General features: G+C 36.1%; 1 protein-coding gene and 1 long non-coding RNA gene across 2 annotated transcripts in view; both read right to left on the bottom strand.

The window, feature by feature from the left end:
* Nucleotides 1-1834: 1834 nt before the first annotated feature.
* On the bottom strand, nucleotides 1835-3886 carry LOC108367244 (uncharacterized). The gene is made up of 2 exons (XM_017621838.1): nucleotides 3138-3886; nucleotides 1835-3073 (listed from the first exon to the last, which is right to left on the bottom strand). Exons 1-2 carry the CDS (start codon nucleotides 3318-3320, stop codon nucleotides 2657-2659), a joined length of 600 nt encoding a protein of 199 aa, XP_017477327.1. The 5' UTR covers nucleotides 3321-3886; the 3' UTR covers nucleotides 1835-2656.
* A 3323-nt stretch (nucleotides 3887-7209) lies between these two features.
* Nucleotides 7210-20063, bottom strand: part of LOC108367245 (uncharacterized) — a 24365-nt gene continuing 11511 nt past the window's right edge. Inside the window, exons 2-3 of the long non-coding RNA XR_001848224.1 lie at nucleotides 19510-19517; nucleotides 7210-7220 (exon numbers count right to left, since the gene is read on the bottom strand). This is a non-coding gene — a long non-coding RNA (uncharacterized LOC108367245). The remainder of the gene's footprint in view (nucleotides 7221-19509; nucleotides 19518-20063) is intronic.

Below are 20063 nucleotides of genomic sequence, written 5' to 3'. Positions count from 1 at the left end.
TAAATGTACTTACACTTCCTTGTATCTGGAAGTGTAAGTACATTTATGCTAAGAAAATGTATTTAAGTAAATTATTTATATATCTACGTACATGTACATATGTGCATATTTTTTAGATTTGTGAACACATTTAGATTAAACAAAGCTGCGTTTCAATACGTGCTAGAGCAAATCCGANATTTGGTGAACTTCTAAACTATTTTGACAACAGTAAGCTAATAACAACTTCAATGTTTGCATTTTGNCATTTCATATACTCTGTCTCAATTTCTTTAGGCAATCCTTCAAGCAGTTCCTTTTTACACATTATTTGGAGATTTTTAAAATATACATGTCCGAGAGTTCGATGTAATTTTTCTTTCATTGTTAGCTCTTTATTCGTGACCACATTCGCCTTTAGTTTTTCTTTTGTCATATAACTTTTCATTTTGTATAGTCTTTCCTCTTTCGTTGCCATCGCTACAATTTCTCGATAGCTGTTGTATATTTTCGATAGTCGGCCTTTAGAGATGACAGAGTGATTGTCGGTGATTTTAGAGTAGCTTAATAAATCTGCTTTCATTCTTTAACGTAAAATACATCAATCAGTTTAACCTCGGATTTTTCATCATACTCTGGAAAGAAAGTTTTAATGTTACCGACTTTAGTAGCTTCCATGATTCTCCCATCGCCGACTTTAACCTTAATGGGGTTCTTCAATGTCTCATACTCATTATAATACTCATCACTGTTAATGATGTGGTCTGTACATCCACTATCAAGCAACCATATTCGGCCCTATTCCCGTTGGCGTTGTCTCTATAATAATCGTTTCTATGTCGTTGTCGTTTTTATCGTCGCTTCGTTCCTAAATTCGCATTCTTGAAGTATATTGAAACGACGGAGAAAAGTTATCGGAAACAAAAAATTAAAATTAATAAAGTATGGCAGCGCTGCAGTGTTTTGCGTTGTTAGTTTTGACACTGAATTTTGAATTTTGTTATATTAACGAAAAATTAAAGAATGGCGAGTACGGAATTTTATTTTTCAAGTTCAAGTGAGGACAATGAAGTGAACAATATAAATAAACATCGCAGGAGGTTACGACATAGCATAAATGTACTTACACTTCCTTGTATCTGGAAGTGTAAGTACATTTATGCTAAGAAAATGTATTTAAGTAAATTATTTATATATCTACGTACATGTACATATGTGCATATTTTTTAGATTTGTGAACACATTTAGATTAAACAAAGCTGCGTTTCAATACGTGCTAGAGCAAATCCGACCGAAACTAAAACGCAACACGCGAAAGTCTGCCATTACGCCAACAATAAAACTGGCAACTGCTTTGCGGTTTTTTGCGCAAGGGTCATATCAGCTTAGCGTTGGAAATGACTTTAATTTGTCGTTGGCCCAACCCACGGTATGCAAAATTTTATCCGAGGTGTTAGACGCGATGGAAAGTACAATCTGCAAAAATTGGGTTAAGTTCCAAATGTCGGAAGATGACGATGGAGTGCAAGCAAAGTTTTTTTGAACGAACTGANGTGTCTTTCTTTCTATTGTGTTTGTCAAAGTCCGATTTTTCAAATACGCGGCAGCTTTAATTACTTCTGGCCAATATTTTCGGTCTACTTTAGCCTCTGTCAAGAGACATCTTGCCATTTCCATTATCGATCGATTAAACCTCTCTGCAGTTCCGTTTAGCTCGTGTACATATGCCGGACATGCTTTCAACTTAATCCCCTTTTCTAGCAAAAACTGATATACTTTACTATNTCTTGGTATGAAATTACAAATAATATTGAAATGAGTTTTACATACAAGTTTTTAGGCGATGTGNAGATACGTAGACGCCAGACATCCAGGCTCTGGACACGATTCCTTAATTTGCAATACCAGCCGAGTAAGGTTTTTACAAGAAAAATATTAAGCTGGTGAACGTAATTCGTGGATTCTTGGTATGAAATTACAAATAATATTGAAATGAGTTTTACATACAAGTTTTTAGGCGATGTGGGTTACCCATTAGAACCATTTCTAATGACACCTTATAGATCAGCGGCTGAACACAGTGCGGAAAGCCGCTACGATTCCGTTCATTCCAAAGCAAGAAATATTGTTGAGCGAGTGATTGGAGTGCTCAAATCGCGATTTCGATGCCTCCTTGGAGCGCGTGAGTTACACTATGATCCCCAAAAAATTACTAAAATCGTAAACGCTTGTGCTGCTCTTCACAATATTTGTCTTCACTACAATACATACTTTCCTGGAGATGATCTACAAACGCCTTTCGAAGAAGCAGAAAATTCTGCCATTACTAATGAAAATGAGGCAGGTGGTAGCTTAGAGGCTCCCAGATTAAGAGATGTGATTAAAAGCAATTTGTCTTTATAAGTTTTATTTTTAATTCATGCTATATACATACATACTTAAAGTAAAAAAAGAAAAACACTTAATAAAAAATAAATAAAATTTCAAATGAAATAAATTACATATTTGAACTTAATTGTTTCTCTAATAACTGCAACTTTTTTCTTTTTACTGCAGCATCCAGCTCCAAAAGCTCTTCTTTACGTGCCTTCCTTTTGTAAATTTTTAGGCGTTCTTCTTCTATCTCATACCTTTTTCTTTGGTATCTGGAAACATCTTTCATGTATCACTTAATGGACTATAAATGGTCGCACTGCTTTTCCTGTATTTCGGTCTGCTTCCTCAACAGCTCTATTCTTTCTTTTTCTGAGGGTTTTGTGCTTCTTGAGGATCGCACTCTTGTTGAAACTGTGGGTGTTTCATCTTCCACATAGTCTTCGACCACATATTCTTCAGCGTTTTCTATACTTGCCTGTATTTGAGAACTCGCAGTCGTTTCATCAAGGTTAAGCAACGCATCAATTTCGGTATCTTCAACCAAACCCAACTCACTCCCTTTTGGATTTATTTGCTGCTCAAACTGCAACGAATTTGCAACCGCTTCTTCCAGTGGTGACAGTTGAATTTTTCTATTGGCTCCTCCTCCTGTTGCTCTCGCTTCGGTTTTGTTTTTGAGCAGTTTTTTCTTAACCTTGAATTTCAAGTCCTTCCATACCTTTAGTATAATTGTATAATCGTTAGTTTTAAGTAATATTTACTGCTAACATAATTTTACTTACTTTGTGCCAACCGTCTCCATCACGAACTAGAGGTCCAAAAGGATTTACTTTTTCCGCAACCACGTTCCAAAAACTATCGAAGTTTAGAGGATTTATGCCCTTCCTAAAACCTTTGGCGTATGCGGGATTCTTTTCCATTTCGGAAACTAAAACCTCAAATTGCTGCACGGTAGTAATTTTCATTTTAACTTTATTAAAATCGCAATCCTTTCGCTTTCGTTCTAAAAAATGCGGACGACAGTTGACGAATGTTTCTATGACGTTCCTATTTTCGTTTCAAAATTGAGAATACCGATATTTTTCCGATAAACTTCGATAACGCCAACGGTGATGCCAACTTGTCGTTTTTATTTCGGTTTAAAGCGACAACGCGCTATCATCATCGCTATTTGCTTTGTAAGCCTTTATTGGAGTCTAATGTGCTCAGCTGTTTAAATACATCATCGTAAAGGGCTAACTATGATATGAATAAGCAAGCGTATGCAAACGTGCGAATACACAAAATCCTATCCTGAAACTATAATTTGCTTAACATCAAGTTTCGCCAAACGTCATTTGCTTAAGGAAAGAGCGATACTGATCGCACCTTCCGTACGGAATCAGCTGTTTGTCCTCGTACGTATGTATGTACATATGTAACACATGCAGTGCTGCCGCATTGGCTTTTACCGAAGTTGGTAATTTTTTTCTTTATTTATCTTCTTCTTCTTCTTTTTTGGCGCTGTAACCGCCTATGCGATTTTGGCCGAGTTCAGCAAAGCCCGCCAGTTGTTTCTCCTCTGTGCCAACTGACGCCAAGTGAAGCCAAGTCCTTCTCCACCTGATCTTTCCATCGCAGTGGGGGCCTCCCTCTTCCTCTGCTACCACCAGCGGGTTCCGAGTTGAATACTTTCAGAGCTGGAGCGTCGGTGTCCATTCGAACGACATGACCAAGCCAGCGGAGCCGCTGTATTATTGTTTATTTATCATATTTGGTAATTTGGTAACTAATTTTTTAAGCTTGGTAACTTTTTCGATTCAGTCCTACATGTAACACAGGTCAAAAGAAGTTCTGGTTCCACATTAGGAAGTGGGCCGTAAGCATTTCCTTTTACAGAAACACCAGGTTATCCTGAAAGCTATTGTTATATCTAAGAAATGTGGCAACACTGAACTCATGTAAGTAAAATATAGCCACCTAAAGTCTACACTACGTTGCTTATGCATTGGACAGACTTTTCGTTCATTTTCTGACAGTCAGTTACGGCAGCTTATTCATATTATAGTTAGCCCTTAAGTCACTTCAAAGTCACTTATGCAAGCGATCTGTTCGGTAGGATTCAGGTGAGGAGTGGTATTATGGGCGATGTCGCAAAAAGATCGCTGATTTCGGTTGCAGTATTAGCTGATTGATTGCCCCACACCATGTTCGATGGCACCTCGCTATTGCTACGTTTTTTGTTTTGGATAAAATTCCAGAACGCCTTGGTGTTGGACTACAGTGAGTTTTCTACTTTACCAACATAACTTCTATAGCACAACGTACTTACCTTCTTGCATTCCAGCCTAAGGTCACTAAAACGTGTATAATTTAGTCTTGTTTTTCGTTTCTTATAGTGTGTGCCGCCTTTTTGAGTTTCACTTTCTCTACCAGTTCTTTGGAAAACCAGGAAGGGAAGTTTCTCGACTTGGAGTACACCGGAACAAACTAGGAGACACCTTCGTAGATTGTGTGGTAAAGCCAGTCAAGTTTATCGTCAACTGTTTCTTGTTTGTATAGATCCACCCAGTTTGTCCTCATGTGGAATGCGTTCAAATTTATATAGTTTGCTTTTTTGTAAACATAGATTGGCGATGCATCTGGTGTTAGGCTGGGTTTGAAACCAAGCTCAATAGCCAGAGCAGGATGGTACTTATCCTCTGGAACGAGAGCAGGAGTAATATTAGGCGATATGTCGATATCACTGAAACAGAGGTCCAGTGTATTGTTTTATGCATTAGGAATGCAATTACACTGCTGCAGCCGGACGAAGTATAGCAATCATAAAGTAGATTCGTGCAGTTACTACTAGGTGTGCTACTAGGCAAGTTGAAGTCGCCCACAACCAGAAGTTTTGCATTTCGAAATTTATCAGTTATAAAAAAAAATGGTTGACGAATGAGTTATGTAAGTTTCATAGGAGGGGTGCGGGGGTAAGTAAACGCAGCCGATAATAGTATCCGAGTTATTACCCTTAACTCTAACAAATATTTGCTCAATGCCGTCGCCAACTAATGGAATAACTTCAACTTCAATATAACGTTTAATAGCTATGAATACACCTCCGCCACGCTCATATCCGCTTACCAAAGAATTGCGATCTTTACCATAAATAGTATAAGTAGAATCTAATATTTCACCCACATGTATAGAGGGGTGCAGCCAAGATTCTGTAATGCAAATGACATCGTGTTGGATAATTGACGTTGCGGCTAGGAAGCTGCTGAGCTTCGTGCGTAGACCTCGGACGTTCTGATAATACACACTGAGATCCATTAACTTCTTGTTCCTCACTTACTACGTTTATACGCACGCATTATTTGCAAATAACAATTTGCAAAATGGTAAACTTTGCCGTATAAACGCTGAGTTAATTTTTTATTTGCAAATAACTAAATCACGCAAATAAGTATTGATTAGTGGTACGATTTGTAAATAAGCGCAAGACGCTGCCATTCTTAAGTTAATTTTCCTTTTCGATGGTCATCTTGCCATTTTTAACTTTTTTTTCCTTTTCGATGGTCATATTATTGCCTTTTTATAATCAGGCAATATTAAAAAAGAATTTTTCACCATCGAATAAACAGTGAGTTAGGTATTTGCAAATAGCTTACGTATACGTATAAACGTAGTAACTGTTCGTACGAAAATTCTTCTTTACTATTTTGGGAATTCCATTAACGTATTTAATAGTTTTGCTGGTATCACCACTTTTTTCCAGGGACTCGAGTTCAAAGCGTAAGTTTTTAAGGTGCAATTGTTGAGTTGGAGTGACATCCGGTTTGAATGTAATATTGTTTCCGTCAGTTGGCTTATTTCGGAGAATAACGATTGCATCGGATGCCGAAGGTGTAACGACTAGAAGTGGCCTCAGGCGACCAGGAAGAGGACGTCCAAGTCTGCGTAATTTAAGGTTGGCAACACCAACTGACAAACCAGAAGGTAGGGCGCCTGACAATTTTGCTCTATCATAGTCCAAACGATCTTTACCCGCTGCATTGACGGATTCTATGACATTTAGGGCGATGACATTAGCTTCGCGACGTTTGCGTTCATTTAACTCCGCAAAAATTTGCTCATTAATTGTTAATTAACAAAAATATTACTGGAAAATATGAAAAATTACATTAAAAAATATATCGAGAAATGCATTAACTGTAAGAAAAATAAAATCAATATACACCTGAAAGAACCAATAACAATAACGGAGACATCTCCAAAAGCTTTTGATATAGTACAGATCGATACAGTTGGACCCTTTTCTAAATCTTTAAACGAAATCGAATATGCAGTCACCATTGTATTATAAAAATAAAATATTTAATTGCATCCCAATAAAAAGCAACACGCAAAAACAGTTGCTAAAGCAATATTCGAAAATCTCAATCTAATTTATGGATGTATGAAAAAAAACCTTAGGGGAGATATGGGAACCGAATATAAAAATGATTTATTTGAAGAATTATGTAAACTTTTAAAAATTGAGCATAAAACCTCAACACCTTACCATCATCAAACTTTAGGCACGGTTGAACGCAGTCATAGAACATTCAATGAATATGTGCGTTCCTACATATCCATTAACAAGGACGATTGGGATGAATACCTTAGATACTTTTCGTATTGTTACAATAGCTCAGTCCATGGTTACTGTCCTTTCGAACTAGTTTCTGACTTACGAATTCTTACATGAAAACATAGGCTGACTTCCAAAACGTGTCAATACAATGTTTGGATACTGTAATACTGCGTAACTCAAACTGTTTGCATCTGCAGAGCTGTGACACATTGCAACCATATACATTGCATATTTTGAATATTCAATATAGCAATGAACAATTTTTCTGAATTTTCCATTTTTTAAACACCAATGGTAACCAATAACAAACGAAGCATAAACTTTGTTTCTCTAGCGATGCGTTTGGAAAAGTTTGCATTGTCAATATTGTGTAGTTCGGCATTATGGAACATAATACGTACAAAGTATGCAAAGCAATTGACGTTTTGGAAGTCAGCCATAGTTAGCCCAGTATATAACTATGAGGCATATGACAAAGAAATAAAATATAAATAAAATAAAATATAAAATAGCACAGCAAAGAGCTAAAAGATTAGTGCAAGAAGTTAAGAAAAGACAAAAAATTGATTATGATAGAAGTATTCTGAGTAAGGAAATAAAATTTCAGGGGCTAAAAAACTGTGTACTCAAAAAAATTCTAAGACTTCCGGGAAAAAAGTTTCAAATTTAGGTGAAAATTTGTTACACTTTTTTGTAGTTTTCTACAAATTGTTGGACTTGGGTATATATGGGGTTTGTCTGAGAATGAACTAAATTTTAATTGAAAATTCGTAAAAATATATAAATAAACATAAGGGGCACACAATATCACTTGGAAATGGCGTGCTATAGATATGACCGATACTGTATGTGTCTGAATTACAGATCAAAAATTGTAAGCAACAAAAGGCAACTTGCGCGGTTGGTCGAGCTGATGCAGGAGAATGAGGACATATGCAAAGGAATTTTCGGAAAGAGTAGGGGCGGAAGCCCCGCTTCTATTGTGAAAGATATGCAATATATCTTGTGCACACGGAGGAAAAGGATTAGTTTCGACAACTAAAGATATTTAGTTCCCGAATTTTGACAATATTTAGGAACTGTTACCAAGGATTGGGAACTATTACCATGGGTTGATAATTATAACTAAATATATTAAAGCTGCTAATATTAATCCCACCCAAACCCTCCCCACTAGAAAGGGGACAGTCCCCGCTTTCTAAAAAGGCGTATTCCCCCCTTGGGCTCCTCCCACAGGCCCCTAGAGAACCGTTTGAAAAAGGGGGGAAAACAGAATTTTCTTAGGCAAACTGAGCAGTTTGAAGTGGAATATCACCCAACTAAAAGAAACCGTGGGATTATTAAATAAAAGAAATTATGCCAAATTAGATATCGGGCGATTTTGAATAAAGAATAAACAAGTTAATTAAAAATAGAAAAAACAAGTTTTTATAAAAAAAATTTTCTTTTTAAGAAATGTATTTTTGCGTAGAATTCCTTTCTGCCGCACTTAGGGATTATAACCCTCAGGCAGTAGAATTCTCCTTTCTGTGCTACCAAAGAAAGTGGGCTGAACACCTTTTGCAGGGAACACCATTCTGCGTAGGAGGCCTTCGGCCGCACTTAGGGATTATAACCCTCAGGCAGTAGAATTCTCCTTTCTGTGCTACCAAAGAAAGTGGGCTGAACACCTTTTGCAGGGAACACCATTCTGCGTAGGAGGCCTTCGGCCGCACTTAGGGATTATAACCCTCAGGCAGTAGAATTCTCCTTTCTGTGCTACCAAAGAAAGTGGGCTGAACACCTTTTGCAGGGAACACCATTCTGCGTAGGAGGCCTTCGGCCGCACTTAGGGATTATAACCCTCAGGCAGTAGAATTCTCCTTTCTGTGTTGCCAAAGAAGGGGGGCTGAACACCTTTTGCAGATAACACCTTTCTGCGTAGGCGGCCTTCGGCCGCACTTAGGGATTATAGCCCTCAGGCATTAGAATTCTCCTTTCTGTTTTGCGAAGAACTGAACACCTTTTGCAGAGAACACCTTTGTATATTTTTAACGCTTACTGGGTTATATCCTATCTTCTTTTGTCTCTCATTCTTTTGCATATTTTGGAGTTTGACAGCTGAACTCCGCCATTTAATTTGCATATGCAACCGAAGTTATATTAAGTTATAGCTAATCGAGTGAAGTGTAAAGTGAAGGGGAATACAAAAATTGGTGAAGTGGTTGCTTTAAGGAGAATAGGAGTAAGAAATGTACGCTAATTTCCGAATTTTCCAAAAAGGACATATTTCAAACCCAATTTTTAGGTTTTACAGGATTTGCAGGAAAAGCTGTTTTCCTCATTAATAAATTTTATGGAAGAAATACGGTACCGTTTAGTTATTTGTACAATGATGTTGAGTATTTGTGTCCAAACGCGTGGCCCGTGTTTTAAAACTTTAACATACAAGTGTAGTGAAAGAATTAAACTTAATTTAACATAAAGATTTCGCGTTTCCGAGCACTAGTTAATTAATAAATTATGCAGTTTTTTGTTGTTTCTGCGCAAAAACACTGTAGATGGCGTAGCCGGAATTATATGCACAAGGAATATTGTATATCTTTCACAAAAGAAGCGGCGCTTCCTCCCCTGCTCTTTACGGAAATTCCTTTGCCTATGTCCTCACTCTCCTGCATCGGCTCGACCAACCGCGCAAGTTGCCTTTTGTTGCTTACAATTTTTGATCTGTAATTCAGACACATATGTACATACATATGTATATTTCACAATTTTTTACAACTTACAATTCAATTGACTTACTTTTTATCCATTATAGTACCACTGTCTTATGTAAATTTTATAAACGCAAACTCCAACGACTAAAAAACAGCAATAGAAGGATGAGCGATAATACCATGTTCTGACCGACATCGAAAACGTGTTTTCGTTGCTAAAACTGGTTTTCGACCTAAAACTTGTGTTTTCGTCCATGTAAAATCTGTCAAACGAAAACAAGTTTTCGCTGAAAACCACTTGAAAACTCACGTTCCACTCATTCCAATCGGTGTCTGCACTAGTTTTTTTCGATTATTTATCGAAGTGGAAATCATATTTTATCAGCCTACAATCCTAAGGGCCGGTTGCTCAAAGCCTGGTTGACACTAATCACCGGTTAACATCGTTATCGACGTATTCGACTCCATACATATAATACGGTGTCGGTAACGTCGATAACGATGTTTAACCGGGGATTAGTGTCAACCAGGCTTTGAGCAACCGGCCCTAAAACTCGTTTTCAAGGTGTTTTCGTTGTCGGTCAGAACATGGTATAAAAAGTATTCACAGTCGCTAATTAAGCGACACTCACAATAGCATCGATAATCGATAATCGCTTAATAGTCGTTTATCTACTGCCAGTCGACACTCGCAATAGGGGTGATAGTTACCAAATCTTAGTTGAGGCAACCACGATTTGGTTTGAGAGTGGAACATATTCATGCTTGTGAGCCACCCCTAAAGAATGCTGAGCGCTATCTGAGCACATGTTTGTTTCACATACGAAGAACGCCAGCTGAGCAATGCACACAGTCCCACTCATGGTTGCCACTCGCCAACATTTTTTTCTACCAAAATCTCTTAAGAAAAGTTACCAAAAGTTACCAAATCTTCACTTCTTCACTGAGAAAAAAATATACTGAATAACACTGCTATATTTCATAACAAATATGTATGTATATACCTACAGCCCGATTCTGTGCACTTAATACATTCAATATTTTTATAATTTGTCAATTTTTGATTACACAGGCCGACATTTTTCAGACCCTGGGATCAGCTTACACGTTTCCAAAGGTTTTTGATGCGCTGAATCTGAATCCAAAATCAGTTTTGCCCGATTGGCTCAGGTTTTCGAGATATTTTAGCCTAAACTAATTGAAGTATTAAATCTATGAAAATGCTATTGACAATTATAATAATTTTTTTTATTAGAAAATATTTTTCTATCAGTTCGGGTAGGAGTATGATGTAATGTGGAACGATTTTTCATCATCCTGTGTCAAATTTGGTTTGGAGACAAACCGGCTTCGGTGTTGTGCCATTTTCAGTGTAATTTTTCATTCGGAATGTGCCGATATTTGGACCTGCGACTCACGGAATAATAGCACCGGCACACAAAAAAAAAGTGGCGGGTGCTTTTAACCGTCCGTTTCGAGTAAATTGCGAAAATTTCTAATTTTTTTGCTATTTTGTCGGTTTTTCATAATTTACTGTACGTCGAAATACATGTCGGTACATTTTTTTTTGCCGGAATACCTTACCTTACCAAAAATTGCCAGATGGCCAGTATTAAAATGTGAGGGTAGAATTCAAAATTGATCGGAAAAATTTTAAAGTTGTTTTGGAAGTGCAGCCCTTGTAGTTTTCAGTATTCGAATATGAGATGACTCTTATTTTATCGAAGTAATTTTGTAGAAGTGTCAGTAGTGCTGTCACTAAAACTCGAAGGGTTTTTATAATTACGCACATTCAAAACATAATTCATTTCTTTCTAGTAATGCAAATAGATGTTTAGTTGCAAAAGTTACCAAAATGAAATAAAAGTTACCAAGTTACCAAACCGTTTAAAAGTTACCAATTTTGGTAGAAAGTTACCAATTGTGGCAACCATGGTCCCACTCGAATCGTTTGAATGGGCTAGTATGCCGACCGTTGCATTGTGCGTGGAAATCATTGCTCCGCTACCGCTGTTCGTATACGGGTGAATCCACAGTATACAAGTAGAAAAGGTTTTTGTTTTTGTTGCAGTTTCGTGTTGAAAGTCCTTTATGGGGGCCAAATTTCCCCACAAGAAATTGAGCGCATGGTTGCTTTTGTATTCCAAAAGATCGAATATTAGAAAACATTGAAAAAAAGTCTGAGATAATAAAATATATTCTACTAAAATTAAACACGATGGTGTGCGCTAATTAGATAATGTGATAATCATGTTTCAGAACTCTTTTCAAGTCTTATTTTTTCAGAAAATAATATTGCGGATCAGATTGCTCTGAGCGCTTGTGTTGTTTACCAAGAAAATGCACCCCTGTTGGTTTATATTTCTGTATCGCATCGTGGTGAGTTTCTGTTTCTTGGAAACTCGGTTTGTGAAATGGAAAACAAATTATTGAAATTTATTTGTTTGATGTGGTTAACATTTGAATAATGCAATTTTCTGTCTTTTCAGACTATTTATTACAAGCACAGTATCATCAGCGGTGATTGCAAGAATGATAGAATACAAGATTGCGCCGTCCTGGGCGTTGACATTTGTGTACCACAAGTAAACAAAGAATACAGCGAAAAGAAGAACGAGTTAAAACTTCCAAAACAGTTCACTTTACAGAGAAAAACGTGTTTTAATTTTGCTAAACGCGAAAATATTGCATTTTTCACCTAATCTATTAGATAATAGGTNATTTGTGTACCACAAGTAAACAAAGAATACAGCGAAAAGAAGAACGAGTTAAAACTTCCAAAACAGTTCACTTTACAGAGAAAAACGTGTTTTAATTTTGCTAAACGCGAAAATATTGCATTTTTCACCTAATCTATTAGATAATAGGTAAAATTTTAGTGCACTCCATTGCTTTGCAATTGAGGCTGCTTCAGCAAACGTTTTAGTGCACTCCATTGCTTTGCAATTAAGACTGCGGCAGCATCTCCGCGGGATTGATTAGTTAACTTGCTAATGGAGGCTGCTTGGAGCAGAAGCAAAATCATTGTGAGGAAATGCTGTTATTGTAATAATAAAGAAACATTTCGGGAACGGCTTTGCCGTGCCCTATGTACACAAAATGCAGCGATTCGTCCCAGGGCTACACTTGCATCTACGCATCTTGCATCTTGACGGCTGTCGCAAGTTAACACACAGCACTTCATTTTATTAGTTTTTACGCAGTCTTCAACTCAAAAAGCACTCACAAATTGCAAATTAACACAATTTAAACTGATTTTTCACTTATAATCAAATTTCTCTTTCGCTGATTTGTAAACAAAGGTTTGTTTACAAGTTACCACAACTGTCCAAATCGTAGTAGCGGTACCACTGACGGCGCCACCTCTGTTCGCTGCACCGTGCGGTGATTGCAAGAACTACTGCAATCCCGGCGATTTTTCCTCTTGGTAAATGCGTTCTGGTCGTGACCAAGGGTGGTCTCCCAAATTGGCCGGGAATAAGGTTAGTCATTTCAATTTTATATCTTTGTTCGTCGACATTATATGACGTCATCATTGCAGGATATTGTTGCAGAACAAAACGCCGCAACCACTGCTGTGGTAAATATGTTCCAGCAGAACTGGCCACCGCCGTCGGTGTAATGATTTCGATAGCTGAACAAACGCCATCTCCTGGGCATTCCCACAGCTTGCCGGCACTAGCTATTATATCACGTGTGAATGCAACTGCGGCTAAATTTGGTTATTAACAGTGCAATAGTACCATGTCATTGGCACAAACACTAAGGGCTGCTGGCACATAGAGGTTGGAAAGTTTTTGGTATCGATGAACTTACTCGAAGAAGACGATGGGCGAAAAAATATGATGAAACATCTTCTGGCAAGCCGTTGACAATCGTTAAGTCAGACGGAGGCTTCACATACGATATTTCACACATGGCTGGAACTCGTTAGCGGACAGAGCACACATTTACAAAATATATATCGTTCTGCAGAACGTGCATGCATATTCGATTCCGATTTTATGGGTTGATTTCGGAGGACAACCGAACTTCAGTTGGTTGGCCACTGGCTGAAATGGTATTACCGATGGCAACTAGCAACTAAGTTGCTATATTGGCAACTGCATTTTTGTGGCTGCCGGGAAATTTTGATTGAGGTACTTTATTTCTTTTTTCAACTTTTTTTTTTAATTGTACCACTTTGAACTTTATGAAACTTAATTATTGCTATTCATAATAAAAAACATTTTCATTTCAGTGGCGCTGTCCATCGGCAACCCAACTGAGGTGCCGTTCTCGTCCATAATTGATCTATAAGTCATAATCGCACGAACTGATCAAGGCTATCATAGAATCCATCGTAGTCCGATTTTTCGTGAAATCTACGAAAATGCTATTAACAGCCTTATTCTGTATCACGAACGATAGGCAACACGAACGATTCGTCTGCAGAGGAATGCTTCAAAAATTAGTCCGGCGGCATCATTTTAACCGGTTTAGACGCAACCGAGACCATTACAACGTAATGTATGAAAAGCAAGACGAAGACGACCGATAGAGTTTAAAATCGCAATCAGAGAGGTTGTCGTCTGCAGACGAATCGTTCGTTTTGCCTATCGTTCGTGATACAGAATAAGGCACTAAGTTCGAGTAGCTACGAACGCAGCGCTTGCTTTGAACACACACGTTCATAGCAGTTCAGATTCAGTGATCGCTTTTTCGTAGATTTTAAGAAAAATCAGACTACGATGGATTCCGCCACCAATATGTTTTCTCCTTTGACAAGATGTTGGAGAATCGGCAGAGCGGCAGCACAGCCGTATACCTACTGTATGCTCTTACGCGCATACGCTAACTTTCTCGCACCTAGCTAAAGTGCTTGACAAAGGCAGAAGGCATATCTTCAACATTAGGAGCGTTCCTTATCTCCCAGAAATAGTCAGAAAAAGTCCGAAGTAGTCAGATTTAGTCCAAAAAGCGTTCCTTAACTCGGAAATGACAGCAAAAATGAGAGAGCAACAGTCAGTGAGAGCGACTCTCATCAGTCCGAAGTAGTCAGATTTAGTCAGAAGAATTTTTTCTGGCAAAATCCTGAAAAGTGTCAAACTCAACTGAATTTAAATTAACGGAAATTAAAGAATACGCAAAAACTGAGAATAATCTAAAAAGTAAAAAAATGAATTGAAATTGGAAGGAGGCAAAAAATAATTGATATAGTAAGTGTTTATTGTGGTAGTGCTTATGTGAATGTGTTTCGTACATACATTTCCATTCTTATTTGACGTTAGTTTTGTTGTTGCCATTCTTTGGACTAAAAATTTGGTTTTTTGCGTTCCTTTACTTTTCCTGTTATTCTCTTTTAGTTAGCGCATTTTGCTTACGCTCTGGAATTTTGACACTTTTCAGATTTTAGTCCAAAAAGATAAGGAATGAACCTATTATAACTTAAAGTAAAAAAGGCATGCAATAAAAGAATACAACAGAACCAAAAAATGTTCTCAAAACTATTAAACATAAAAAATTGCACGAATAAAATTCATAATTTTAAATAAAATATCGCAATTGTTTTATATATNCGATGGATTCCGCCACCAATATGTTTTCTCCTTTGACAAGATGTTGGAGAATCGGCAGAGCGGCAGCACAGCCGTATACCTACTGTATGCTCTTACGCGCATACGCTAACTTTCTCGCACCTAGCTAAAGTGCTTGACAAAGGCAGAAGGCATATCTTCAACATTAGGAGCGTTCCTTATNAAAGGCATGCAATAAAAGAATACAACAGAACCAAAAAATGTTCTCAAAACTATTAAACATAAAAAATTGCACGAATAAAATTCATAATTTTAAATAAAATATCGCAATTGTTTTATATATGTACATACATATTTACAAAATAAATCTTAAAGTACCCACAGTAAGTCCTAAACATATAAATGACNCACGAATAAAATTCATAATTTAAAATAAAATATCGCAATTGTTTTTTATATGTACATACATATTTACAAAATAAATCTTAAAGTACCCACAGTAAGTCCTAAACATATAAATGACTAATAAGAAAAATAATAAATAACAGTAATATGAAAAAGTATGTCGAGAAATGTCTAAATTGTAGCGAAACTGTATCTCAATAATAACAATTTTAAGCAAAAAATACAACCGACTTCAATGCGCATTTAGGTCGTTCTGGTTACGTAGATCCGACTGTCCTCCCTTTTTTTAAAATGGTTAAAAATATGAATACGTATTCTACAGAAAAAAATCAAGATACATATTTAAGGATTTTAAGTAAAAATAAATAAAGGAAAACTTGTTCGTGATATCTCGACCAAGGTGTATTCATGATACAAAAATCTGAAGGTAAAACCGTTGAAAGGCAGCCTGAACATTTTTAAAGTTTGCTAACATTACAAAAATGTTCTCAAATTTCCAATCTCACAAATAATTTCATTTTCAGTCTCAAAGAAATGAAAATTTCAATATTTTCATCTATTTGTTTTTTGTTTTACTTTTATTTGGCATTTGAGTTGCTCTTAAAATTTCAATTTTATAAAATAGACAAACTTCAAAAAATAAATGACGAATTGAGCAAGCGGTTTTACCTTTAAATATTTGTATCATGGGTGTATTAAACAAGGGGCCGTATGCATAAAACCTAAGCAAATGCTTTTTCTTAAAATTTCAGACCTTTCACTAAATTTTTTCAAATAAAATTAAGTGAAAGATATGAAAATCTGAGAAAAAGTAATTGCTTAGTTTTTATGCATACGGCCCAAGGTGTGGCTCTCTTTTAAGATACTATTATGTAGAAAAATATTAACAAACGATTCAAAATTCATACAAATTTTTTTTCAATTTGACTGTATAGGATGGTTCTTCTGAGAGCATGGTCAAATTCAATCACGCTTTGTTAAATACATTTTGATCTCTACCAAATAATATACTTCCTCTGTAAATATTTTATGAATTGTTCCAAAATTCGCTCCGAGCGCGTTCACTGTTGATCATTTGATTTAGATAGTTTGTCAAACAATTAATACTATAGTTTGATCGGAGTTAATATATTCTTCAGTAATTAATTATATTATATTAAAACATAAGCTTATGAGAAATTATTTAGTTTTAACATGCATATTTTATATCGTATTCCAAAATTCGCTCCGAGCGCGTTCACTATTGATCTTTTGATTCAAATATTGTTTGTCAAGCATTCAGTAGTGAAGTTTGATCGGAGTTTATATATTATTCAGTAATTAATCATATTAAATTGAAATATAAACGTATAATATGGTAGAAAGTTAGAAATTATTTAGTGTTAATATGCATAATTCACTCCGTGTTCCAAAATTCGCTCCGAGTGCGTTCACTATTGATCATTTGATTTAAATAATTGTTTCTCAAGCATTCGGTACTATAGTTTGATCGGAAATTATATATTCTTAAGTAATTGATCACATTTTATTAAAATATAAACGTTTAATAGGGTAGAAATTGGGAAATTACTTAGCTTTAGCATTTATAGTCGCCAGAGACAATTGCAGAAAACTGCAACTACTCGTGAAAACTTACAATAAAAGCAATGTAGATAAAGGTAATAAATATTATTATTAAAATTGGATCCATATATAAAACATTTTACATCATTTATTTGAAGTAAATCGGAATATAGTTTTACATATAAGATCCATTTAACTCATAAAGTACATATTTCACTACAAATATTTTTAAGATCATTTCGAATTGCAAAAATAGCGCCAATTAGTTGTATTGAAGTATAAAACATTTTATTATGTTCATGTTTACTTATAAAGCGCATAACAATATTTCTCTCGCCATTTATCCAATGTTAAAATTTTTCACCACAGCACCCTGAATGCGGCAAAACAGTTGCTACCCTCAAGTCCTTTATGGGGACCAAATTAACAGCCACAACAAAAACCTTTTCAACTGGTATACTGTGGGTGAACCACGCATGTGGTCCCAGAGCGCTCAGTAACAGTGGCTACACACGACGAACATATCCGCGCACATGCGCGGCTTGCGGGTCATGTTCGTCGTTGGAGGGCGGTTTGCGAGCATGCTCGCCAAAAATCAAAAAATTTTGATTATCAGCGAGCATGCTCGTCGTTTGTAGCGTGGTTTGCGAGCATCGCATTGGAAACAAAAACAACAACCTCATTTTGTGTTGATGCTTGAAGTGTGCACATCCGCGGATAAATGCATCCAAGCCATGTTATTTAATTGAATTTTTGATAAATGAGGCTAAATTACTATAAGTATATGTATGTACGTACATACAAGTAAAATATAAATAAATTTAAGTAACACATACATAAAAAAGTTAAGTTAAAAGCATTGAAATTGCATCATCCGCGTCTTTCCTTTCCATGTTTACGCTTTGAGTACAAAATCACTTATGAGCCGCTCGTCGTCTGTAGCAAACGACAGCGAGCATGTTGGCGCATATGTGCGCGCAGATGTTCGTCGTGTGTAGCCAGTTTAAACTATGGCATGTCGATCGCTGCGCTAGGTAGATAAAGAAACGTGTGTGCTATGACATGCCCAGACTTGTTTGCCTCAGTTTCTGTGTTGCTATCACCGCGAGTTGTTTCGGTGCGCGCATAGTTATTTAAAAATATAAAGTTTGATGCCAACCGGGGTTTTTCAGTGGATATATAATTCATGTGAATTATAATTTGAAAGTGTCTATTTAGCCAAGGAAAAAGCAAAGCAGTATACTTCCAGCAGATATTGGCCTGGGTTTTCGCACGACTGTTCCTGTTTCATGGTTGTTTTTAGGAAATTCTTACCACCATACACATGTGTATTATTTACTTTAGTAACTAACTTATGCAAATATGTACGTATTTTTATGCTTATTATATGCAAATAAAAGAAGAAAGTAAACACAATAAACATCGAGTAAATTTTTATTTGTGTTAAACTGAAACTTTTTTTCCAATAATAAACGGTAAGCTGGTTCAAGTCTACAGCAAGTTCACAAAATTAATTGAAAACTTGTATCAACCAAAGCATTGTTTATATTTGCTCAACAATGATTTTATTCAACTAACAATGGCCCCTATTATGAGTTACATTAGATCTTCGACTGTGGTCGAAAGTGCTGATCGAACGAATTTTGATTTGATATTTGGCGCTCATTCGATGAAGAATAGCGCAATTGTGAACTTCGCTCGTTTATGTTGTTCACAATAGCATATTTTTCACCGCTGAGAAGCTTTGTTTACAAATCGAGCAAACTAAATAATGTCCTTATACATATTTATGTAAATTTATGCAAATCAAAATGAAATAAAAAAGAAAGCAAGTTTATAAAAACGTGGTAAAAATTAGTACAACGAAGTTCTGGGGTTCAACGATTCGTCAGAGGACGAGAGTTTAGTGAACTGACCAGGAGTAAAATGTTTAAGAGAGTTTAAGTGTAGTCTTTACAATATACTTTGACATACAATATATTTAAGAAATTTGTCTACAGAATTACTTAAAACTTCCGACTGTCTAAAGAGGCGTTTGTGAGCCAAATCTATTTAAAATATTTTAAAACTATCCACAGCTCTATGATTTGTTCTCAGAGATCGTGCCAACTGAGTATTGGGATTTTCCTTCACAAGTAAAGCAGCCTTTCGAGCTTGTGTTTTGTATTCACGACGTTAAAACTGCATGAAATCGATAAATTGTTTAAAATTAGTGTCTACCCGCCAAAAAGTAAGAAAACAAACGCAAAATCATACATTTTTCACAATTTTCTAACACTTCGCTACCCCATCGAATCGAACAGAAGTTTGCTCTGTTCGACAGAAAATTCGATACTCAAGGAAAATTTCGACACGGTTGCATAGCCCATAATACGAATTTCACTTTCGATCTTCGATAACACTGGTCGACGGCCAAAATTTACCAGAGACGCCGATATGAAATTCGTATGTAAAATCACCCCCTGATTCCGAAAATCAAGGTTATTTTTAATTTTATGGTACCGTTTTTGAGATATTTGCAATTTACCGTTTTTGCAAAAAAATTGGGTCCACTTAATCATATATATCTCAAGAACGAATTAAGCAATTCCAAAACGGTTTGAAGCTTTTAAAAGGTAATAAAATTTTCTATAAGCTGTGCATACAACACTTTTTGCTAGGCCCTGTAGATTCAAAGATAACGAACAATCATTACCGATTTTTTCAATTTTTTTTGTAAAAATATAAAAANATCGATGCAAAACTACGTAAGTTATAAGCGATCAAATAAAAATACCCAGGTTGCGCAATTTCAACGTATACCTCAAAACGTATGTATGGTATAAAGAGTGAAATATCTAGCTATGCTGTTTCTATTGAGTTAAAAGTTCAATTTATGAATGAAATTACCCATATTTTTAACTTTGTTTTTAAATTTATTTGTGTTTA

Source organism: Rhagoletis zephyria, unplaced genomic scaffold (assembly GCF_001687245.7).
Source record: "Rhagoletis zephyria isolate East Lansing unplaced genomic scaffold, Rhagoletis_zephyria_1.1 Rzeph_scaffold_02602, whole genome shotgun sequence".
Taxonomy (NCBI): Eukaryota; Metazoa; Arthropoda; class Insecta; order Diptera; family Tephritidae; genus Rhagoletis; species Rhagoletis zephyria.
This window is presented reverse-complemented; position numbering and strand designations above follow the sequence as displayed.

Coding starts and splice junctions, on each gene's coding strand:
- LOC108367244 (XM_017621838.1), bottom strand. CDS start 3,320: ATGAAAATTACTACCGTGCAGCAATTTGAGGTTTTAGTTTCCGAAATG. Junction 3,074..3,137: donor ATGGAGACGGTTGGCACAAA/GTAAGTAAAATT, acceptor ATTATACTAAAG/GTATGGAAGGACTTGAAATT.